The sequence below is a fragment of the Anopheles moucheti genome, chromosome 2, assembly GCF_943734755.1.
Source record: "Anopheles moucheti chromosome 2, idAnoMoucSN_F20_07, whole genome shotgun sequence".
NCBI lineage: Eukaryota > Metazoa > Arthropoda > Insecta > Diptera > Culicidae > Anopheles > Anopheles moucheti.
Window position 1 is genome coordinate 15,637,543 of NC_069140.1, and position 25,719 is coordinate 15,663,261.

Below are 25,719 nucleotides of genomic sequence, written 5' to 3' on the forward strand. Positions count from 1 at the left end.
TCAGGAGCACGTAGCAGAATCCCCTAATTTTCCCCTAATTTCATATAACGAATCCCCTAATTTTGCAAGAGGCTGAAGCCATGTGAACCGAAATTAGGGGGTTGCATACAGGTTCGAGCGCTTGTTTGACCAGGGGGGTTGCTAACATTTAACCAATGTGTATGAAGAGCAACCCAGTCAGGCAACGCACCCTTAATTTACCCATTCAAGCAGTTTGCTTCGTCAGGCTGCATCATTCACTCGTGTGTTGTGTAGGCAGTTTGATGGCGTCCCAGAATGCATCAAATCAAACAGTGTTTTTCACGCTTTTATGCATTTAAAAGGGGTTTTCGAACGTTTCACAACATTTACTTTACCCGCGGTGCATGCTTATCGAAACATTTTCCCTTAATTTACCGTTTAATTACGCGATAAATTACAGGGAAACTAACATGCCTCAAAGACCCAATGTCAACATCTACTCGAAAGGGTAAATTAAGGACTGTTAAATTTCCCTTAATTTACCCTTAAATTACCCAGCAAATTAGGGGTGACTTAAGGGTAATTTAACGAAATTTGGCTCACTGACCGAAGACCGATTCGTTGCGTTTATACTACTAGTTATCGAGTTCATTTGTTTCACCCACGAAAAGACCACGAAAAGACGTCTTTTCATGTGACGTTTGGAGCTTGGGCAATTTACATGGGATGAATACACCTGGTACTTTGCATACACTTTGCATTTAACTTTCCAGCAAGCCTTTTTCTTCATTTGACACATACACTTATGCCTTTAACAGGGCATAAAATATGATTAACAACGAAACCTTTTTATCCGCCATTTTCTCCATATCAATTTGATGGAGGCAAAAATATTGCTTTCGGGGAAAAAAAACTCTTCTTTGCGCGGTGTACAAACGAATTAAAATGAAATAGAAAACTTTATCTCTTCAGACCCAGCAGTACTAGTAGTAGTAGTAGTAGTAGTAGTAGTAGTAGTAGCAGGCAACAACCATGGCCCACTGCGTTCCAGTGAGCATCTTGATCAAATTTCAAAGATAACAGAACATGCGAAACCGTCACGGACAAGGGAGAGAAAAAATGAAAGGCATCGAGAAGTTTGATGCGCAAATCTTTTCAACGCCATCCGTCCCGCAAAAAAATATAAATTGAAGAACCAACGCCAACCAAATGGTTCCCTTCATTTGTGAGAGCATTTGAATGTAACCAGTGAGTAGTTTGGGGATGGTAATGTTTGTCTGCCCCTTCGTTTCCGCGCTGGGAAAGCATTTATTCCCATCCGAATGCTCAAATTTTCTTCAGCCTTCAATCCGATCAGAGGAAAAATGATGTTTCGTGCTAGCGTTTTGGTTCGTTTTTTTTTTGTTTGTTGCGTTGTATTTCTCGCTTCTTTCGCACACCAATGCGACCCTCGTCCCGTGAGAGCTAAAGTTTTGCGAACCGTACGATTGTGGCAGAACGGGGAAAAGCAACGACAAAAAAAAGACGAACCATCCCTAACCGCTTCCGCTTTCGTTCTATGGGGTAAGTTCAACTGATAAGGGCAAGTATCATGCAGTCGTGGCAGGGGATGCCCTCAAAGGATGCTCATTACCGGGGCAGGGTAAAGCATTTTCAACACGCATTTCTTCACCCAAACCCGGACCAATCGGTTGCCGGCTTCGGATCGGAAGCATCGGAAGATTAAAGTGAAAACGTTGTAAAGCGTCTGGAGAGCAAAAAAAAAGGGAAAATATCTCCTTTCCCTTTCAGACATGTATCCCTCCGTCGCAGGAGGGGGTGGTGGTCGGGGAAACCACCCGGCGGGGGGAAATCTTTTTTTAAGAGCAGAATTCTCCGGAACCAAATTTTGGGGCAAAGTGGACGCTAAAGTTGCGATAATTTGTGCGATAGAGAAAAAAAAACCGGTGTGTGTGTGTCTGTGTAGTGAGACCCCTTTTTTCCTTGATTGGTTGACTACCCTTTTCGTTATCGCATTGGGAAAAGGCTTAAATTGTTGCTTACAGCACTCGCTTTTTGCTAGAGTGTTTGACTGGGAGGCAGGCGGTGGTGATGGTGAGGGCGATGTAAGTAATATCCGTCCAGCGGCCGCATCGCTCATCGTATCGAATTCAATTAGCGAGCAGCAAAAGTAAGATACGCCACAAAACAAATTCGAATCACCCGAGGTACGTCGGCAGAACGTTTACCCTGAATGTCTAGTACGGAAAATGACAATCCGTACCATGATGACAATCTAAAACCCTCCCCCCGTTCCGGGGCTAAAAATCTTAATTTTGACTTTATCACATTTGATGATGAGCAATAAATAGGAAACCAGACCGTAAATAGTCCGACAGGGCAGATTTTGCTACTTCGTTGCCACTTACCGGGGCAGCTTATCATTAATCTATGTTCAGCCTTCCGAGAAGCACCATTAACTGAGGCACACTTCACATTTTGTTACACAACATCGCATCGTCCAGCAGCAGCCACGCTCTCAAGCACGAACTCGACATCATTGCTCAATTGTGTTTGCCTTCCCCCTGGCCGTAGGATGTCCTTTCAAACCGACGGTCCAATTCAACCACATGCGGGGTGTGTCCGCATATGGTAGTGATGGTGATGGTTTGAGAGCACCGGAGGCTGTATTTTTTTTTTCTCTTCACCGCGTGGAACCGAAATTTGAGCCTGGATCGACAGCGAAAGGAAGGAAGTGCTCAGCCTCGAACGCGTCCGGCTACGGGGCAGCTGTCAGCTGACGCGTTCGTTTCATTACTGTGGTCATGTTGACTGCATCCTGTCTAACCGGCAATCACGGTAAATCTCTTCAAGTCGGGCCAATGTCGGGCAAATCTCGGCATTCGTCAACATCAGTGCCCGACACACAGCACTTCATCATGCAAATCCCTTCTGATATGGTTTTACCTAAAACACAAATTGTCAGTTACTGGGGCTGTCTGTGCGGTCTCTTCCCGTCGCGCAGCTTTATTACATTCCTTCCATTATCCTTTTCAGCGTACCGATTAAGGATGAATAAAATCAACAGATAAATTCTGCCCCACGCTCCATCGCAAAGTCAAAAGCCATCGCCAGCTGGGTAAAGTACCACCACCGCTGCGAGAACCGTCTACCTGTTAGGCATTAAATTATAACACAACATTCAAAAATTAATGAACCGCACGTTTATTTTATTTCTCCGCTAATTTCCATGCGGCCCCCGTTCGATGGAGGGCCTTTTCCTTTTTTTTTGCTTTTGGCGGGCATGCATTGGTATTGGTGGAAAAATCCGTCCCAAACACCAGTCTATATCAGCTGGTCGATCCTTGTGCTACTTTTGCCGTGGTAGTGGTGGGCGAAAGCAAACAAACACAGCCGCGCAAACTTGTTAGCCAATGGGTACTGTGGGCTAAAAAGGCCTACTTTTGGAACCGGTTCAACACAACCGGTTCGGCACGGTCGAACCGTTTTCCCCAACTATTCGCTTTCGGCCCAAGCGAAGGGAAGGAAAATTCGTCTTCGCACCATAACCCGGGGGGGCCCAGTGCGCATGCCCTGCCCGAAGATGGGAACTCACTCGCTTGCACCAGCAGTGCTGCCGAACAAATGGCCGGAAGGCGCGCGTGTGTTCGCCATCGGCGAACGCTTGCCAGAAACGTCAGTTTGGTGGAGATTCTCACGCGAGTCAAACCAAATTCGAAGAAAGGGAATCCGAATAATCCGAGCGTACCACCATCGCCAACCGAAATAATCCATCGGGACAATCGGTCCGCACGTCCGCAGTTCGTGCAATGTGCAATCGTGTGCAATTATGCAAATGGTGCAACGGTGCAGAGCATTGACAGCGAGTGTGAGCCGCGTGGCGTGTGTGAATCATGCATGAAATATCAAGCAAATGTAACAGAATTAAGCGCAAATGTGGTGTAAACAAACGGAAAGAGCTACCAAAAACGCAGTTCCGCGTTCGACACCGCCTGTCCCCAGTGCTTAAATGGTGTGCAAAACCTCCACAGCCCGAAACACAGCGTGAAACCGTGCGAACGTAAAATGTTTCCATTTCGGCAACGATCCACCGGGAACCGGTGTAATTAAGTTGAATAAACCATCCCAGCCGTGCTTCATCGCGCCCACACACCTGCCCTGTCTGGTGTGTTATTGTTGTTGTTCAGGTGGCATCGCACCGCGACACCGACCGAAGGAAATAATTTATCGGGAAAGGTGAAAAGGGTGCCGACAAAAGGATCTGACAATTTGACACGCGTTTATTTACGCTGCAGGGCGGAAAGGAGAAGGGGGAGGTGTTAGAAAAGTGAAAATTGTTCCGTTTTCCTTTTTTTTTGCTTTGCTTTTCTTTGCACGACTTTGTCGCTCTTCGGGGGGATGTTTTGATTCCCCAAACCCAGCCGTGTGACACCCCGACGCGCTGAACCAGTGTCAACAGCGGGAACGATTAAATTAATTTTTATATTTAGCTTATATCTTAGCACGGTGGCGCACGGCCAGACAACGACACCGTAACAGGATTAGGCTTACGGCTTACGGGCGACAGTTATTTAGTTGACGAGTTGGGTGGACGAGTTGGCAATAAAAAAAAAAAAGACTTAGGCATTCTACCGCAACTCGACGATGATGAACTGACAGGCCGTCGGTACGGACCCTGCTAACCGCTGCCGTACACTGCAGCAGCTGGCTCGTATGATAGCGTCAAAAAAAGTGTGCAAAAAAGAAAGAAAGAATGGAACCATAACATCAACCCTGACTGCATCCCGATCCGCAGGGCAACCGGATCCGCTTGACGCGATACATACTAATGATTTAATAATGCGGGCGCGTATGCAAATGAAGGCTGCTGACGATGGCATATTCTGCCCGGGACACGGTCCCAGTCTTCTTGCGGCGGCATCTCGATCGTGCTGGTGAAAAGCATCTCTCGCAGCGCCCGGCCGGTGGGGTGGTCAGGGTGGCTAAAAACAAACGACCAAACCCTTCATCAGCACCGCCATCGGTACGGTAGAGCGCGGCCTATCCGCTTGGACAACACACGCGCGCGCCCCTGCACTGTGTGACGGACGATCACCCACTCGCCCTGCAAATCCAAACACTGCTGAATCATTTAGTCGTTGGCGGGTTCGGAACCGGACCCGCTGCTTTGATTTTCAACCGTGCAAACGCTAAAAAAAATTGCTCTCAAACCGACCGTCCGAGGAAGGGGAAAAAGAAATCCACTGTGCGTGCGCTGCGCTGCAAAAAGTGCGAAATGTGTCCCGCGCTGGAGATACGCGTAACGTGCGCGGCTAGTGCAGTGAAGTGATTGATGAATAATTTAAAATGTGCTGACTGACGGTGGGCAAACCCTCGGTACAGGCGGTAGTGTTTCTGTCGGTCTGCCCGGCATACGGCCAGCACTTTGAAGTGGGTATCATAAATTAATCCACCACCGGTGCGATAGCACACTCGCTTGTGGTGTGAGAAAAACCAACCGAGAGGTAACCGACGCCGAAGTGTAAACGCGAAAGAGTTGCCTGAACGCAGAGGGAAATTTCTTGCGCGTCGTGTAAACCCCGTGGTGTGCAGTGATGGTGTTAGAATAAGTGGCCATTGTTTCACTTGCGTGCAGGGTCAGTCCAAGACGAGGGCCCGATCGAGTACACTTTGCAACGAAATACTTTTCCATCTGCCCGTCGGCTATTACGCGACGGTGGGCTATTCAATTTCCATCCCGTCGTAGTGTGCCAAGCCACAACAGCCAGCAGAACTGCTTCCTGAACTGCAGCGCGGCAATTCCCGCGAATAGAAAAATCAACATGGAAACACGAATAGGATTATTAGGATTATTTTTCTATTACTTCGTCGTGATTGCTACGGGTAAGTGAGTACAGCGAGGAATCCCAATTATCATTCCAATCGGATCCGCTAGGCGGGCGGGATTTGAATAATTTTTCCTTTATCGATTTGCTGGAGTGAGCAGGAACAGAGCCCCAGAAATCTCAATAGTCCCCCGGACCAAGCAAAACACAAAAACGTGAGCCCGCTCTAATGAATTGCCCTGACCGTGGGAGGAATGCTGCGAGCGCACCTTTGACCCCGAGCGCCCCAACCGCTCGAATAAATTTCATGCGCAAAGCAGCATTCTGACGAACTTGCTGCTGCCGGAACGTAGGCCTTAACGGATGTAATTCAATTATATATCCCATGGTTACGTTGCGTCGCTAGGAGCAGGCTCCCGCGATAGCTCCGGGAAAGCCGAACAGGATTGCATGCAAATTTAATTTTCATCACTTGAGATCACTCATTCCCGCGACATCTACCCATCGCTTCGTGAACATTTTGCTGCGAAATTGTGATATCAAAATTCTTCGAAACGCTAATGTGTTTTTCGCTGTCATACGCTTTACCATCACTCACGCACAATTAATCGCGCACCGCGGGAGGCGCACAAGCTGGCCTGCCTTACGCTAACCATTTTTTTACCAGCTCAAGAATTTTCTCCTTGGCGGCCCGCATTTCCGCCGAATCGGCAGCGGAGATGGAGCTCAAATCGGCACAGTGGGCAGCTCCTACGATTGGAGAGAAAAGGCATTGGTTCACCTTCTCTTTTCACCACGCGAGCACGATTCACTTACCCGGAATTACTACGCCCGGTGACTGGTCGTTGAGGTCCGCCTGAATTCCCATTGCACGCCAGGGATCCAGCTGTCCCTGGGTGAAGAACACGTTGGTCACTTCCGGATTCCAGCCGCCATAGATGACGTTAGTCCTTTCGGCGTTGCCTTGCATTCTCCCTTCATCGAAGCTACCGATTCAAAGGATCATTAGCGAATGATTAACACTCAAAAAAAAAAAGCACACAACTTACTGTCCATCATACATGTCGCCGCACAGCTTTACGAACAGCTCGACCGGGAAGCTGGAACCGAAGATCTGGTTGGGTGATCCCGAAATCTGGTACCAGCCGTATTCGGCACAGGTCTGGTACATCCACTGGCGCACTGTGTTAACGAGAGCGGAGAATTGAATGACGGTGGTCGACCGGTGCCCTCTCATTGCTGTACCTACTTGAGCTTTGCGCAGCACCATGCTCCCAGGCAGTATTTTTGTAGTAATCAATCATAGCCTTGTAACCGTAGCTGTTACAGCTGGTCGACGCCAAACCTTGGGTGACAATCTTAGCCAGCGCCTGCATATCGTCCGCAATGGAGGCATCTTCAACGATCTGGCACAAACCCTCAATGTCGCCCGTCGAGTGGTACTGTACCACACCGGCGAACTCGTCCGACAGACTGCTGAAGAAGTTCATGCTATCGAGCGACTTGGAAAGGTCCACATCGCTGCACAGCCTAAACTCCTGGGCGACGCGGCTATACTCACCATTGGCCAACAGTTGTTCCGTCTGTTTGATGGCACGCTCAATCCGATCGGCACAGTTTCGTCCACCGACCGACCGAATACTTTCCGACACAATTTCCTTGTACTCTGGGTGGAAAAGCAGAAGCACATTCAAGATAAATCCATCGAGCTGGCCATTGGTTCGATGCGTCAATTACCAGTAAATTCCACCTTGGCAAATACCGGCGCACTTGAGGCCCACGCTCCGTTAACGAGGTGAGGATACTTCTGCCGGAACCAGGACACCATGGTGGCGGAGTACGAGCCACCGATCATGATGACGCCTGCATTCTCCGCCCCCGGAATGGTCTTGCGCATTTGCACGACAAAGTGGGCTAAATCCGCCAGCGCCTGATCGATGTTCAGGTACTTCAGTTTATCAGTTCGTAAGTCGCTGAAAATTCAACACGCGGAGATAAACCACGACCGATAAGTGACCGTTCGAATGGTTAGGGGTGTTGTGGATGGCTTACACCGTGGGATGGCTCTTGCCGTAGTAACGATGCTCGGTGTAGAACAGGTAACCCTTCAGCTGGCTCGCCATATCGTACACGTGACCGCGGGAGATGCTCGACTCGGAAATTTCCCATTCACCACCGACGTAGATGAACAGCGGTCCGCCCGGTGCATAATGTTCACCGTTTTCCATGTAACGCTTGAATAGTCCACAACCCCGATTAAACGTATCGCCTGCAGTGCGTACCCAACCCGCCACTCACCATCGACCAGGTGTTGACATTTTGCGGGTCAAAATGATCCAAGCGCTGCATGATGTACTTCGTTGTCACTGGGCCAGCCTTCCTCGAACCACCGCGTATCGGGGGCTCCCGATGTAGCCGCTCGAATGCGGTTCGGGCACGGAACAGCCGCTGGGTGGCATTCGGCTGCTCCAGCCCAAACGCACCCAGGACGCCCAAAAGACACACCAAACCCAGCGCGCACTTCATCACGAATCAGCGTTTGTGACACACAACCGCACAACCGACAACCGTTTTGTCGCATTCGCGACGCTATTGGGCCGCGGTATTTATAGTTTGCGGCCCATCCGCAAGTCCATCTTTGCTAGTCGGTTGTAATCTTATCTGCGGATTTCACTCCCTGGCACAGTGATTTAATCCCATCCCATTCTTCACCTGAACTGCACCAATGGGGCGCGTCATATATCGCGCTGATCGAACAGAAAACACACACGTATTGGAGGAAATCGGCGAATTTATTTGTGTCCCATCTTCATTCATCATAATCGAGATCGAGCGACCGATGATGGGGGGCCGTAATAGGCACAGAGATAGCGAGTTTTGTTAAAGATAGGAAAACACACAGCGTCATAAATTGCCACGAGCTGATTGCAATTGTGAGTTTATCGCTACCGGTGAACAATATCAAGAGTGGAGTGTTCAATGGGATCAATACAGCGCAACAGTTGTTTTGATAACATTAATTCCGACCAAGTGCCCTCAACAATTCACCACTCAAATACCACCGAACTTCCCATCCGTTTTATCAGGAGCCACTATTGAAGGATTATTATAATTCAATGAAAACGCTTGCCCCATCGGGCAATAGTGCAAATTCCGGTAGTGGATTGGTGCGTTACTCTTCAAATTACCATATTAGCGAGGAAATCACTATTAATGCACTCATTCGTGAGGTCGCCATCATCAATTAGCTCCAACGGCAGTAAAAACAAAAATGGCATAAGCGTCACCACATTGGAATGGAATGTTTGTTTGTGTTTGTTTTATCATACACTCAGACATATACACACACACAGAAAATCTTTTAAAGTGGTCGTTTAAAAGTGCATAAACAAAACTAATTACACGTTCGAGGCACGGGCGCGGTTTCAACCACTTTTGACAAAACATTCCAATTGTCGTGCTCACCCGGCGGACTGGCGGTTAGCCACTCGGAAGGAAAATCGTTTATGCTTGCACGAGCATAACCATCACCAGCGACGCTGTCGAATGCTCGTTACTCCTATCCAATTACCGCCCAGTGTGCTGCTACTGCTGCTGCCACCGGACCTAAATCCGCTTCCGTTGGAGTCTAATTATGGAATTAATTCGTTAATTTTCTTATCTCTTTAACGATCTGAAGACACGGCCACGAAATGAGGAGCCGACAAAACAGGCCGCGCAACCGTTTACTCCTGCCACCAAATGCCGCTCCGCATTCTGGTGAAACTGGCAAACGCTGGCACACAAAACGCTTGATTTGCATCGAAAGCTTTCCTGCCGAGCAAACGATAAGACACGGAAACCGAAAAGGCACCACAGCGAAGAGTGGCATTCTCCCCCCTTCAAAGCAGCACAAAGGAAAGCCCCATTTGTGAAGCTTCACTGAGCGGATCTCGTTGTGCTGCCACGCACCGTTTTAGTAATGGGATAAAGAATATTTGCAGATGGGCCGCTGGATGTCGTTGCGCTGCCGAATGCTCGGGATTGCAAAGCGGAAAAACAAGAAACCCACGCAGAAGACAGAAGGTCGGGCAGGGTTTGGATTGAATTTTTCACGTGAAAATGCGCGCACTGAAACGCGTTCGAACCGTGAAGCCGAAGATGATGCGTGCAGCAACGTGTATTCGCTTGATGTCAGGGTCATGGGAAACCGTTGCCTCGGCAAAAAAACCCCTCCCGAAACGCTTCATTCGTCGTAAGGTTTCCCATGGAGTAACGCAAAAAACACACACGCACAAAACGAAGTTGGAAAAGTGAAAAACACAAGAACAACGTTATCGTTACATAATGTTTTGCATAAAACATAGCGAAGAGCCAGGCCCTGCTTCGTTGGGTGCCGTTCGAGTGAGTGCCGTGAAAAGTGCCCGTTTCCCTTGTCAAGCGCAATGCATGGGCGAGTGTGTGTTTAGGGCCGCGTGTGTAGGGGCTAAGTGATGGCAGACATTCACTTGGCATTGGTTTGAAAGTGCCAGTGACGCGGTAAGCGGGGAGTAAGGAGGGGCAAGTTGGAGCCACGGACCAAGAGTATCTTTATTTTGGTTTTCAGCCTTCCTCGCAAGGATAACAATGACAAAGAGGACCTGGCGATGGCAGGAATGGTTGAGAGCAGGGCACGCTATCGAGCATTAAAAATGTACTACGCTCGGCGAGTGTACGTCACATCCACAAGATGCCGGGCGAAACTCTTCCACCCGGACAGGCAATGTGAGGAAAAAGCGACAACCCACCACGATTGACATGTTCACGAGGACGGAGACGATGTGTCTGCCATGGGAACGAAATCATTGCCTTACAACGCTCCCGGACCATCAAGAGATGTTGACAAATGTTTGGGAAAGACAACCGAAACACACACACACACGGCGCAGGATTGGTGAATCTTTCTGTGGCATTTAAAATATGGATGCATTTCCCAAGGAAATCGAACAGAGATTGTCCTTCCATTTCAGAAGGACACGGACGGTGGACATATTGTCGCGTGCAGTATTGTCCCCCACCGTCAGCTGTGATCGGGGTTTTGCTTCAATGTTGTTTCATGCCCTAGAATTTAGCTAAACAGCTAAGCTCTCATCCAGAGCGTCCAGCGACATAATCCCGCATCGTCTGCCATGATATGATCCCTCCTTCAATTCGCTTTTAAACCCATTGCGTAAATATTGAACGAATTCCTTTGTTATTCCTGGAGGATAATCTGCCCGTAATCACTTCCACTTTCTGCCGGACCGAACCAATCTGCCACTCACCGATCAAAGGTTGTTAAGTAAGCAGACGCTGGGCACGTTGTAGCTCGTTTGTTGTCAAAGAATACAGGCCCTCGTGGTCCGCCGGTTGGGCTGGGGTCCCAACTGGGTACGTAAGAGGTTTACCGATGCCTCCTCCTTGTGCGCCCACTGTGCACAGCGGGCTTAAGTATGATGTTTCACGAGCGTACGAACAAATACAAACACACAGCCACACAGCGAGACCCGTGCATTCGCAACCGATCTTCAATGGAAAGCTCAAACATGTTCATGCTTACATGTACATGGAGATTACGTGCCATCCATCTCCATGACAAACATCATAAATTGGGCCGTTTAAGATTTGTGTATTTTCAATCGATACACTCGATGCGCTCGGGCTGTGCACACATTACGGCAGCCTTTGCTCCATTATTCAAGTACCTGTCAGTCTGTCTTTGGCTGACATGGGAATCACAACCGACTGGGCGTCTCCATTACTTGAAGGAAGCTATTTGGATGAAAGTATTGCTTATTCCATTTGAGGCGACGTACGATCTACGCACGGCTCGTTCAGCATTCGTTAAGCGTGCTCCACTATTGAGATGGCTGCGTACAACACAACAGCCCTGATCCACCCTTCCGATGGGCGGGAGGGTGGTTTTGCAGCTGACGGGAAACTGTTACTCTCTTACCCACGGCAGGGAAACCGCCGCATTGCATGCTGACTAGCACTTCAGCACACCCGCTTTTTACGACCAACAACGACCCAACATCGTCAGGAATCATGTCAGGTTCAAGAATAGATGTGGTCGCCGTCGAAACTTTGCTGACGGTGGCCAACGTACAGCGGGTGCGCGCTTCGACCACGCTTCGAAAACACAAGCAGAATCATCGAAATCCATCGTGGATTAGAGATAGAGTAAGAGAGAGAGAGAGAGAGAGAGAGAGAGAGAGAGAGCGAGAGAGAAGTTTAGCAACTACTTGCCTTTAGCGGGTGCTTTTATACCGACCACCGGTCCACAAACCATCGCTGGAGATCGAATTTTAGCGCAAGGGCTGGTGGGTGAAAATTTAAATTCCCATCGTGTGCCTGTTCAGCCGCCGATCCGCCCCGGAAAAGGTGACGTTTCTCGGGAGCGGCAAACCAAACAGTTTGCATCATCATCCATCCGACTTTCTCCATCAACGATCGATGACCGCCCGTTCGCCCGGCAGCGGTAAAACTTTGTCGAAATCGAAAGAGCCGGCCCCGAAAAGCGGACCACCTTTCCTTCGGTTAGAATCTCGCCACTTCCTACCCCGTCGGGAAGCAATGCAAACAAGTACTTGCTGCAAATGCTGTTTATTGACATCGTCGATAAATTTTGTGTACATATTTGCAAACATGGAAATTTGCATTTGCGCAAGCGAACGTTCCTAGCCCGTGCTTGCTTAGTGCTTGGCGAGCGCCCGTACTTGCATTGCTTTGATCACGGCAATTACATGGCCTCGGTTGATTAAATGCTATTGCTCACTATCATCACCGCACAAGACCGGAGCCGGCTCGATGCGAAAGCGACGACCGCGCGAGAAGTTTCACTTCAAACACAAACTTTCAAGCATGGGCAAACACAATCTAATCTAACATATGAAGTGGCAAGTTCGTGTGTACAATCAGATAATCGAAGCATCGATATTGCACACAGCAATGGCAACCCGGTGATTACCGTAATCATCGGCACCGGTCCAAACATTTTGCCGCCGTGATAGTTTGGTTTCATTTATCATACCAACCATTAACAACCCATTTGCTTTACCACATCGATTGCCGTTCAAATATTTCATCCATTTTGTGCCGCAAGTAATGTCGTCCGAATAAAGAAGCCCCGCTGATCAATGGTCTGTCCATTAATCAATAATGTGTGGAACCCTTTTACGATGGTCTTCTAGCGCCAACAGGCACCAACATCAAAATCCCGGCTTAGTCGTTATCGCCCCAGAATGTCCCATGCACAAAAAGAGCCATTCTGCAAGCGGTTCTAGCCGGACCGGCCGGGCCGTTGAAAACTTTACCAGTCTGCAAACAAATGCTAATCACTAGCGCTGATAGTCGTTGGGTGGCCGGGTTTAAGAAAGTGATGCCATTTTATCCAATATTTACTGTAGAAGCATAAAAATTCAAATCTACTTTAGAAAACCACCACCACCGTCGCCAACAATTTAAGCCTATCACTTTTCGAAATTTCCCGCTCTCTCGCGCGCTCGTTCGTGCAGAATGGAATCCGGTAGGTCAATATTGACCCGGCAAATAACGTCTATTCATCAACGGCATTCCAAGGCCGCGACCGGGCGTACTGACGGACGTGAACAGACGGGGCCCGAAACCGAAACGACTCAATCAGGGGCCAGTTTTTCCGCAGTGGGCTAGGCCTTTTCAGTCCGCCACGGACGGGACACGAGCGGTGGCTTAAGTGAGCGGTTTTCCCCCCCAGCCCCATGGTTATGCTTCTCGGTGCACGCCGCACACTTCACGAAGAAGCACTCTATGAATAACCAATTTTCTGCTACCGTCCCCTGACGATTCCTCCAGCCCAAGACTTCGCTGTTCATTCGCTGTCTGTATGCTCGTACGCTCCGTTTCGGTAGCGTTACAAAGTTAACTCTTTGCGATCCAATCCTATCGGTCGTACGGTATCGGCCACTGCTCAAGAGGCGATGATAAAGTACGTCAACTTTTAAATAAACTAATAAATTGCAATTTCAATTCCCTCACTCGCTTCGTAAACTGATAAATTTTATGAATACATAATATATTAGACTGATTTCTGCCGTTCCCACCGTCCTTCACCAGTGGACGGTACGTTCCAAACGGGGCCACCGTACCGCATACCAGCACTGGCTGGAAAAATGCCAGAAACATCACCAAACCCGCCACGCGCACGACAACGGCTTCAACCATCGTCTTCCCGATGCAACGATATTGGCTTTTCCTTGCATAATTGAATTGTGCGCTCGGTTCGTTTCTTGCCAGCAGAAGCGTCCCCGGTCGGTGTGTTGTTGTGTGCGACCGAACGACCGAACGATGTTTCGGTATCGATGCAGTATTTTTGAAACTCCTTATTTCAATGACTGATAGACATTTTCCACCCGCGTTGTCCGCACTCGCACCCGAACAACCCCCCCGCGGAAACGCTTTTCCTGCCAATGCATGATGGGCGGTAAGGGAAAGTTTGGATGCTTTTCATTTTTGCATATCGCAGTCTGACAACGACAAAAAAAACGGCGTACCATTCTCTTCGCCATGCTGGAAAAGAAAGTGCAGCACTATAAGGATAAAAGTTGGTACCGAAAGAAACGGGACCACCGCTAGTACTCCGCTTTTTGCAAGGCAGTCACAAGCGGTTGCTAGAGCACGACAGAATAGACTTAGTCCGGGGCGATACGTACCACATCTGATTGCACTCGGGGAAAGTTGTTCTCCGATACGATCAACGTCAACACAAACACCAATGATAAATAGCGTGTAAGATGAATGCACGGAAAGATTCGTCGCTTTGAACTTGTGCTGCTTCTTTCCAACAAACAAACAAACAAACAAACAAACAAAAACAACACCGTAACGGGTCACAGATCACGATAAACTAATAAAGAGATTAAGTCAGTTTGAAGTATTATCGTTACTGATTTTACAGCGAAGATGTAAAAATGTTTCAACTCGCATAGCATCAGAAGCAAACGAACCACCAAAGTGGAACCCGGTCATGAAGAGTTCCAACGGAATGGGTTTTAGTATTTAAACTTTATTACACAACCAACGACGCAGGGTGAACTGATATAAGCATTTAAAAAGCTAACCTTTTTGGTGACGACATGCAGCATGATGACGGTGAACAGTGTTGCCAGCAACGGGTACCCATTTGGCCCATCGCCTGTCACGCACAGCATTGCCTGCATTTAGGGGCACCCATAGCTGCCAAACTGAAAGACCGTTGGAGGTTCCAGGGTTGAGGGGAAAGCTAAACACTAGTCACTGTTTGAAGAACATTTAATTAAACAAATTTCTTCGGGCATTACAGTGAGTCCGGTTGATGTGGTTACACATTTGCAACTACTATCATGAAATCCTTTTTCCGGGAAATTCTCAAAATTCAAAACCTATTAGAAACGTTCATCCGAACCCAAACAACCCTCCCGTTGGTGTAGCAGGTATTGTAAGGGTTCTCTCCAATGCTTTTTTACGAAAGTTGATGAAAACAATCTGTTGCGGGCTTTGGGCATTTTTTTTTTACCCATTTTTAAGCGGATCGTTTGCTCACAGCGTGTACAGCAACTATTGCTCGTCACTTTAATTATTCTTTGCGCTAGAGTTGTCAGAGCTAAAATGACAATCTATCAAACAATTACAGCAAGTTTCAAAACACGTTTACCAGCTCGAAATGAAAGATCTTTTGCAGCTCTCTCTAAGCTGATAACACCCCAGACACTCACACACACTAGAGGCTCCTAAGACTAAAGAACCTCCAAATTTGGATGGTTCCATTCCGGTATCTTGGACTCGTTAGGGTCTTTAGAGACCATTGTACACCTTTTTCTTCAATCTGACAAGCAACTTAAATTCCTTGTAAACGATTCTTAGCGAACGGTAATGTTCAAAACGAAAAATTGTTGATTCTGCTCCCTGCTCTCTCGTTGCGCTTGTTGTTACTGTTGCTGTATGATTAAAAAGGTACTAACAAAACAAATACAAACTAGAGTGGAAAATGCTTGCCACCTCCCGAAAAAAGGACACGACTTTGTTGGGTGGAAAAGTTTTTCATTTTCCATCGTTTTGCCTTTGCCACTGTGTGCCGTTAATCGTGTGTCCTTTCGGTCGTGTCGTGTCGCATTTTCCCTCTTGCCGTGCCTCTTTCGTGTTTTTCACGTGTCAGCGCAGGTGTGAACTGGAAGCTAAAGGCTAACGCCATGCCAAATCCTGTCCGAGAGTGTCCGGGTGGGTCAACGTGCTGTTTCTTTTTTGTTTGGTTTGAGTTTAAAAATGGTTCAGTCGCAAGACGACACACCCGTTCTGCACCCTTGCGCGGGTTCCATTCGTTTGAGCGACACAGGTAAAAATGGACGAGAAAAAAGCTCGATTATCCTCCTTTTCTTTACATTTTGCTACGGAGAAGCGGGCAGAAAAAACAACGTAAATCCGCCTTCTTAAAGCTGAAAATTTACCAAAACCTTCCTTACCCCGTTCTGACCGATGGCCTCTATGCCTTCGTTCATTTTTGTCCTTCAGGTTCAATGGCTCGTGTTTCGCTTTCCCGCAATACTAACAGGTTTTTGTTTTTTTTTTTGCTATTCCTGCCCACTGCAACACTCTTGTAAAGTTTGTAATTTGTTCGCTCATTCGTTTTTACGCTCAATAGTCAACGTTTTATCGTCGACGGTGTGTTGGGTGGTGACAGTCCCTATTTTTTTTTGAAACTATATTACTTTTTTTGCCTCTGCTGGGTACACGCTCTAATTGGGAAACGAGTGCGCGTTCTTCCAGCCGTAAAATGCAAAACTGCCGAACCCCCGGGGGCCGAAGTTTACCAGGAGCATCATCAAACACCATCGGCCGCTGTGGACCGGGGTGGGGTGAAATCGATTTCAATTCAGGGCCGGCCCCCGGTGTCAGTGGCCGGTTAAATTAATTTTGCTCGTCCTCGTAAACTTCAACCACACTGCGGAGGAACGGTTGTTGGGTTCTTGGGAAGGTGCCTAGCATTGCGTATGGTTGAGTAGTAAAATTGTCATTTTATTCCAAACCATCTGACCGGGCGCACAAACCCACAGGACTAGAGCACTGCTTTACATACATACGTCGCTTTGCTGGTGGGCAATAAAATCCCTTGACCACTCAAATTTTGCTTTGGCACAATATCATAAACCACTACCCATATTTTGCTTCCCGTTTTTCCCGTGAACCTATTTATTTGGGTTTATCACTCAAACATCGTTGTGCTGTTGCCTGCTGTTGCTTATCGTAAATATTCGCAACACAAAAGGGATTGTAACAAAGTGCACAAAATATTGTTTTGAGTAAAAATAAATATATCGGCGATATTATTGTTTGATACCTTCAACACAAATTGACACATCCAAAAAAATTGGGTTGATTTAATTTAATTCTCCAAATTATTTCTATGGAACAAAAGATTTGATTTTTTCCCAAACTGCGCTGATTGAAACATCACGGGTAACTAATAAATTCACAATTTTAAGAACGTTACTCAAACCTTTCCATGCCAATCGCAATGACACCGAGTGTGACAGTTACAGACAGCGTCGGACAGCTATTCTTGGACTTGGGCAATAGGAAAAGACAAAACTTTCATCATCCTCAGTGGTAAAATTATCCCGCATTATCGTAATTTCCCTGCTGACTTTGGACAAGATTTGTGGGCCTCGGTCCAATGCTACATTACGTCTGTAAAACAAAAGCCCCACCAACGCTGCTGGTGGCTTATCGTTTCGGAACAATTTCATCAATCATTTATGATCCACGCGCTGTTCGGTCCGTCCAGCAACCAACCAAAAAAAAATTTTAAAATTCATTTCTGCAAACAACGCAATCCATCCGTGACCATTTGTGTTCCGCAGTTTCCGATGCCTCGGTCAGAAAAATCGTCCTACGACAACTTGTCCACCGTCTTATTATTATCCTCCTGAGAGGCACCCCGGCCACATTCGAACAAGGTGCCGACTGACGACGATGGATGGACGGAGGTTTTCACCGGATGGGGTTTTGGGGACCAAATGAAGAAAACCAAATCCACCCGAAATCCGCTTTTACGAGCGAACGGCTCCCAACGACAGCAGCTGGATTTTTACGACACTCTGGAGAATAATTATGCTTTGGTTCACAACCGGGCAGCATAACAAAACCGGTTGGTCACTAGCGCAGATGTGCGACCCCTTGCGTGTTTCGTCCACCTGCCACCCCTCCCCCTCCTGATGTCGCCCCCATGTGGGAACTCCGTGTTTCATTTTACATTTTCCAATCACACCGTGAATGGCGTGTGCACTGCCGGAGAAGCAATCCTTTCGGTTATTTGTTTTCCTACCCCGTTGGCTGGCGCAATAAAAAAAAACCCCCACGAAGAAGAAGCAAAAGATGAATGAAGCAGCACGAAAAAAGTGAAGAACAAAATCAACCCAAACGGTCCGTATCTCATCAAATAAGCAATGGTTCCCGTTCTGGTCGTGTATGTTTCTCGTTGGGGAAAACAATCCTTGGGTTAAATGGTAAGGGCACCGGCACGCTATTCCCCAGAGAAAGAAAGAGAAGGAGCCTGAGAAAAGGCCACCAGGCTCCTGTTTGTTGATTCAAACAAGTAGTGCAAACAAATGTGCCCGCTTCTTTGTTGAGTGTACGGAAAAATATTGCACCGTATGCAGAAACCGAGATTCGGTGTGCATCGTCCTCTAGCCAGCGCACAGTGCCACAGTACCGACGGCAGATGCCAGCGTTGTGTTTTCCCTGAATTCGTTTCGCTTTATGTGCCACACAGCGCGATGTAGCGCGATTTTCTATTGCAAAAGTATGACGTTACAAATTGGCTCACGGCAACCGTTCCTATCGATTATTTCCTTTCGGCAGTGTCACACACCCACACATTCATTGTCTGCGGTAATAACTTATTGATTTTCCCATCTTCATCATTCATTACTCCGGCGATGAAAAGAAACGAACGCTTTGTCGTATTGGTTTTTGTTTGTTTCCGTTTTTGTGGTGGTTTTTTTTTTGCTTCGTTTCTTTTGAACTGTCAGTGTGCTTTCGCAGTAAATCCCGTGAAAGCTCCTCAAGCTTTTTTTTCTGCGTTTCTCCCCATACTGACAGATTTATTGAAACATGCCATCACTGGGGAATTGGGAACGAAACAACTGGTGGAACGAAAAAAAAAATATTCCACTTTGCCACGAGTGATGAATGAAACGGAACGGTTGAAAGACAAACAGAGTGAACCAAACCAAACCACACACACCAAAAAAACACATCATTTCTCACTAGTGTTCACATTTTCCCAGCGGGATACTTTGCTGTACGGAACGACACCAAAGGGATTTATTGGACGATGAATTATATTTGCTCACCGGATTCCGGCCCGTAACACGGTCCCTGTGTAATCGGCCATAAACGTTGTTCCGGTTTTAATTTCGTGCAACATTATTAATCGATAAAAAGCTTTGCGGAGCGACACAAAAAAAACAAGCTCCATGCCCCATGACTCTCGGGGGACCGGTGGCAGATTTTTGGACGAATGGCAGCTAAAACATTCTATTCAAACGATCGTGTGACGCAAGTGGTCGGAATTTGCTTACAATTTACGTACTGGCAGATGAAAAAAAAATACACACACAACACAGCATTTACCAATCAGAGGGCCTAAAAGATCAATATTTAATAGCAACAGCTTCGATCGGAACGCACGGTACACGAAATAAGACGGAGACGTATCCACTGCTAAAGTTAATCCTGTTTCCGGTTCGCCCGGTAAAGCGTTCCTTTATCTGCCAATCTTTGCTACAGCGCATACAGGCAAGACACAAATTCGATTAGTGGCAAAGCGATACAACAAATCCCCATTCAGAAAGCTTACCCCTACGCATGGAACGGATCGAGAGCACGGGTGCGGCAAAAAACCAGGCTGAAGCACCTATCGTCACGATATCTATTTACAGCCACCGATGCGAACACCACCAATGTACAGCCGTTACTTAGAGCAAAACTTCACCATTTACCGCCCCACGTAAATATCCTTCACACCCTTTAACGAGTGTGCTCCCTCCCCACTTTTTCCACCAACCCTGCGCAATGCGCTTTATCCCTCCCCCACCGAGCTTCGCGAACAGGCACGAACATGATCTGGGTTGTGATTCTTCGAAGGTGTAACCCTTTGCACCGAGCTGTGGTGGTAAGAAATTTACGATCTACCTACTGCCGCGGCCCGTACCACGAAAGCAGCATGCCGTGTTAAGGGATCTAACCTTCCAGTGAAAGGTTGTAAAACCTTCCCACAAAAGCCCCCCTCCCGGGCCATGCCCAACCGCTCCCGCAATCAACAATTTCGCGGATTCTTTCCGATCCCAAGCTAACCCGCTACGCTTCCCAATTTCCTGGCTGATGACAGGAAGATCCTCAACTTTCACAGCCGGCATTAGTGTTATATGCCCTTTTGAATGGAGGCATCAAACTCCTTGCCATCTGTACCCATTCTCATGGTGTGTTCTTCAGGTATAAGCCATGTCAGACAATAGGACATCTTCGGACAGATGAGGTACATGTTCATCTTTTCTTCAAATATCCAGAATACGTCTTCATCGTACAAATTTCTTCACTTTTGCTCCAAAAACAAGTGAAACATAAATTGATTTAAACTTACTTTAACACTGATTCCCATCTCAGATGGCTTCCCATAAAAATGCTAAAGCAGGAAAATTGGAAATTGAAGAATTCCTGAGGTTGCTGAGCTGTTCTAAAAAACCATCTAATCAATCATCTTACCATCAATCAGAGAACTCCCAAGCTGTTTCCATTTTATTGTTTGCCCGTCACATGTTCCTGCTTGTCACCATTTGAGATCGTTTTGTTGCGCTTCTTGCGGGTTTTGGAGCGTTTTTTCCCCCCGCACGCACCCAGCCAAATGTGTGTTAGGCGTTGCTTTAAATCCTAACGACAATCAAGCAATTAACTTTTCCCCAAATCGCAAATTACGCCCACCGTCCCATCGTTGGGGCTCATCCATCACCAAACTCTGAACGATTATTCGGTTCACATGACGCCGTGCCTGTCGAACGTTCCTATGCATGCAGCCACATGTCGTCCCTTCTGACATGAGAATGCCATTCGCTTTGGGGTAGTCCAACGGCAACAGCAGCACAAAAAAAACCATTTCACAACCGGCCACAAGCACATTCTGTCATTCGTGCATGGTTGCTTCAAGCCTTCCATGTGCCATGGTACGGATAAGTAAACATTGGTGTGGGTGTGAAAATATGATGGCTTATCACCGAAACATCATCCCTTAGCATGCCTCTCAATCACGGACACCGTGACGGATCTCGGCTCGGCTTCCTTGGGGGAAGAATCTCGATGTAACTCGGTCTACGACCGTGTAGCGCCATAAGCTTTCGCCCAGCAGCGTTCGTCGCTTCGTCTATCGTCGTCCTTAAGAAACTGACGATGATATTGCGTTTTTGGCACATACCGTACACCATCGATGAGTGTGCGTCTCGTCCCGACTCGGGTGTGGAAAATTCGCCGTCACATTTTCCCATTTTCTTACCACCACCGGCACCACCATCATCATCATCATTCATAACGAAATAATGATGAACAACTCCCGCGCAATGTGAGTTACGACGAGTCGGGGCCATTTCCCGTGGAGAGCATGTGTTACACTCTGGCCAAGAAATTGACTTGCAGCACTCACCAGCTGGCGAAGCTTCCGAAATGCTAGACTACTCTCCTCATCAATGTTCGTCCCATCATCATCATCATCATCGTATCAGCCAAAGCGATCATCGTTATGACGACAACGAAGCACTCGAGAGGTCCGCACTTTTTGTGGCCTTTTTTATAACCACTTCAGTGGAAATGTATTCTTTCACAAAGGAAGGACCCCCGTAATACTGTCCCCGGGGGTGAAGGTTGTGGGAAAGCTGATGCAAAAGGGTGTGAAAAATCAGCAATTCCACTGTGACTCTAACAAGACACTCAAACCGTACGCCGGTGGAATGCCGGTCCTTTGTGTGCAGCCGGTGGGGCCAGAACGCGTCTCTTAACGTTCGGAGGCTAAATTTCATTACACCTGCCATGGGATGAAATGCTTCCAAAGGCTTAACCGTTCGGGTCTCTGAATCCGAATGCCCGTCGCCCCTTTAGATGTGCGACACGAGGGAAAATTTTCGCAGCCATGCCATCCAGACCGCGTGTGATGAAGAGCTTTGCCATTTCGCCTCAAAGCGCTGTGGTGAGTGGAGTTTATTAAATTAATGAAGAATTACTGTCACAACATGCCGCTAAATCATCCTTAGATCGTCTCCGTCCCATCCAGGGAGTTCGGTACGAAATGACTCAGACAGCTCAGGAACTTGCCCCCGGGGTTTCTACGGGGTGGGCTACGGCAAGCAAGAATGCAAAGCGCCCCTCATCCACTACAGCCGTATGTAGTGTGTAATGAGATAAGTTCTAGCCGCCGTTGGCACCGGCGAAAGGACGCGAGTAATTAGAGATATCCTTCCTTAAGGCAAGGATCTAGACGAACCCCCTTTACGCTACATGTGCTACAGACTTTCATGCCAATTTGTACTGCAGCACTGAATCAAAAGGTTTGTGCCATTACGAAATCATCAGACGTACAGTTCCAATCCGAGCCTCATTAGTCATAGTAATTGACGATGGCGCAAATAGAAAAGGTTGGGCGTTCATTTAATTTCCTTTCAAACACACACACACACAAACAGGCTTTGTCGTCTAATGATTCTTGCGTGGAAAAGTTTCTTCGAAGGTTTGTTAAACATCTTTTAAAATGTCTGTTCGCCGATACTTTGACTCTTTCAATGGATTTGAGTCGCTTTTCACCAAGCTGTGCCGCACCGAAAGCACAGAACCGTGACGGAAGAAAGGCACATTTGTGCACAATGGTGCTAGGAAGTGATGAAAATTTCATTTCATTCCCGCGCGGAACTTGTATTGCCTCGTAAAACATCGCAAAACCACCAACCTGTTTCATTCGTGCACCTTCACTGCTGCCAACCCCGGTACAACAAAAGCGATCGAGCTTCATTAGAATTGAGAAACCTCAAATAAACGTTACTCAACATCAGCAGCACAACAAAAGTACACGCCTGTTTGCTTAAAGTATGCTTCTTGACGGAATGGTTCTGAAAAACACCTTCAAAGGCGTTTCACCCTTCATATAAAAACGTTCTTTTTTCAATACTTTCCACCTTGAAGTAAGGTGGCGCTTGGTCGGGAATGTTATAAGCGGAATGTAGCTAAATCGCACTCGGAGGAAACCTTTCGCCTTAACGCCTTATTCCAGCCGTTTGACATGTTCTGGAAGTCAAACCATTTTCCAGCAGGAATGTGTAACGAACGAATCCATACAAATGAAAGGCACGTGAAGTTTTCAACTGCGCAGCAAAGGAAACCTGCACAAATGCTACTTGGACCCCCCGTTTTTGCAATGTTGCTCTCGTTGGTTTTATTTCCACCGCTTCCACTCAATTTCATCTCACAATGGCACAATGACAATGACGGCGAATGACAGTCCCAATAAATCAGCCCTACCATCGGGTGGGAACGAACTTTCCACCTGGCAAAAGCGACATATACATGCAATCAGGCATAACAGTTGCGATTTCCGTTGGCAAACGTTAGCCTGCTGGCCGTACATCATCATTTTTCAACGGGCTTCAAGTTTTTCATAAAACTTTTCCCTCGATTTTCCACCCGAACAAACATCCAACAATGCGATGCGATGGGATAGGGCAACGTTGTAAATCCCACGGTAAGGGGTTCGTAACGCTTCGTTATCGAATCTCGTCTGCCTCGACAACTTTTCGTACCACCGCTCCGAGACACGATTGTCTTTATTGACTCTCTCTCTCTCTCTCTCTCTCTCTCTCTCTCTCTCTCTCTCTATCGCTCTGGCCCATTTAATAGACATTCTATAGAACAGACACATCTCAGCGCTGACGTGAAGATCGGTTTTATGGTTTTGATTTATTTTCCACTCCATTGGGTACGAGCGAAATGGCGCTCTGTAGTCATAGGCAGTGCTCGAGCGTTGTAAGCAGCGGCCCACAATCACTCAACCCGAATCGCACACTCGCCAACGGGCAATTAACCTTGAAGTGGTTGCCAGTATTGATTGTGCCTGACAGACAGGGAACCGCACGCAGCCCGAGTACCGTTATGTCCTTCGATCGATCGCTACAGGGTGCGACCACTGTGCGCGGTAAAGGGATTTCTCAAAATCGACCCAGTTGACGGTGGTTCAAAAACTGCTAGAGGGGAGACCCTAACGGGAAAATAATACCCTTTCCGGTGAGCCACTATTCCAAGCCCACCGGGTGGAACCAGTTGGCAACAATCAACTCGTGCCGTTCCCGGCACGAGAACGAAAACATAATAAATCACCTTTTTAATGCTTTATTATTGAGCCATTAAACCAAGCGGTCGCGAATTCGGGCGAGTGCAGGCACGTACCGGCGCGGGAAGGGCGTCAGAAATCCTGTAAGGACCCCCCCGCCATTTGTGAATGGCAAGTTGGGTGCTCCAATTTTTCGGGAACACTCACCCCATTGGGCCCATACCTTGTAAGGTCAACGAACGGTGCTGTTTGAGTTCAACAGGAAAAGCACGATGATGGTCGGTTTTATGCAGTTAGCACAACAGTCAGCACAACACATATTCAACACAAAGGCAGCATAATGCATACTCAGCATAAAACATAGCGCAACGTATATTCCTACAGCCATGATCGCACTTCATAAACAGATCGCGTTTCGTAAACAGATTGCGCCGCAGCGTAAACAAATTCCCGTGCAGCGTTACATCGAACAAAGAGCATAATCGCGTTGACACCAAGAGAGCTGACAACGCGCATTCAACATAAACATCCGTTCCCAAGATCAACCGGCATCCACGCAAAACAAAGCAAAGGCAACATAGTTCCAGTTGAGCATTCAGACGAAGAAGTTCTAGTTAGACAGCCGAGCAGAGCAGTTCCAATTAGGAACTCAATAGTGTTAAGACTTAGTTTTAAGTTTTAGTTAATAAAAACATATTTTTTTATGGCCAAACCGGCCATGTAAAAATTAACTGGCGCCCGAATAGGGACGACCTCTAGTGAAGTATAGTACAGTGCATGTAGTTTTCATGTGAGAGTGTAAAACACAGTGTCGCAAGTACCGAGTAGTGATCACGTTAGAGTGTTAATCACACCGCGTCGCGACAACATCTTTCCCGATCGCAAATTGCAGCCGTGTGCACAGGTGCCCGAGTAGCCGGAAGCAGCTAACAACTCGTTCCCGGAGGAAAAGGATCACACCAACACACCGAGAAGGAAGGAGTCACTGGAAATCTCTGGAGGTCAGAACGAAGAAATCAGCCCCGTAAGAGGAGGTGAAGAAATCAACCCCGTAAGAGGAGGTGAAGAAATCAACCCCGTAAGAGGAGGTGAAGACAAACCAGCCCCGTAAGAGGAGGTGAAGATAAAACAACCCCATCACAGGAGGGAAATATGCATCTATTAATGTAAGTACAAAAGCTATAAAGGTGAGAAAAACACAAAAATTATTTCGTTTAAAAGTGAGTGAAATTAATTCGTGAAAAAGTTTAATTCGGTATTCGATTTATAACTCCGATATTGTGAAAAAAAATATCAAACTGGAGGATTTAATGACATCCCTACATCGGTTTTCCGCCAGAATAGAATCGGCAGAACGTAAAAAGAAAAAGTCCAAGTTAGAAAAAAGTGAATCGGAAAATTCCAATATCGAAATGGAAGTTTTAACTAGCAGAATCGCAGCCCTAGAGGCACGCCTAAGTGAAAACAATGTGACGGATGATTTTAAAGACCCGCCACTCTTTTTTATCAAGCAAGATGGTAGTGCAGTGAATCCAGAATCTTTTGAAAAGATTCCAGGAGTCG

At 47.2% G+C, this 25,719-nt stretch overlaps 2 protein-coding genes across 2 annotated transcripts in view; one reads left to right on the forward strand and one right to left on the reverse strand.

Annotated features, from left to right (window-relative positions):
- Positions 1 to 5,612: 5,612 nt before the first annotated feature.
- LOC128298695 (protein sidekick-1-like) overlaps positions 5,613 to 25,719 on the forward strand; it is a 54,383-nt gene continuing 34,276 nt past the window's right edge. Inside the window, exon 1 of the mRNA XM_053034466.1 lies at positions 5,613 to 5,844. Within this exon, the coding sequence (XP_052890426.1) occupies positions 5,784 to 5,844 (61 nt within the window). The 5' untranslated portion in view covers positions 5,613 to 5,783. The remainder of the gene's footprint in view (positions 5,845 to 25,719) is intronic.
- LOC128298694 (putative serine protease K12H4.7) lies at positions 5,808 to 8,312 on the reverse strand. The gene is made up of 7 exons (XM_053034465.1): positions 8,085 to 8,312; positions 7,839 to 8,020; positions 7,524 to 7,759; positions 7,036 to 7,452; positions 6,836 to 6,968; positions 6,603 to 6,772; positions 5,808 to 6,536 (listed from the first exon to the last, which is right to left on the reverse strand). The coding sequence occupies exons 1-7, from the start codon at positions 8,310 to 8,312 to the stop codon at positions 6,430 to 6,432; spliced, it is 1,473 nt and encodes a 490-aa protein (XP_052890425.1). The 3' UTR covers positions 5,808 to 6,429.

Coding starts and splice junctions, on each gene's coding strand:
- LOC128298694 (XM_053034465.1), bottom strand. CDS start 8,312: ATGAAGTGCGCGCTGGGTTTGGTGTGTCTTTTGGGCGTCCTGGGTGCG. Junction 7,453..7,523: donor TGCCAAGGTGGAATTTACTG/GTAATTGACGCA, acceptor TTTTCCACCCAG/AGTACAAGGAAATTGTGTCG. Junction 6,773..6,835: donor GGCGACATGTATGATGGACA/GTAAGTTGTGTG, acceptor TTGAATCGGTAG/CTTCGATGAAGGGAGAATGC.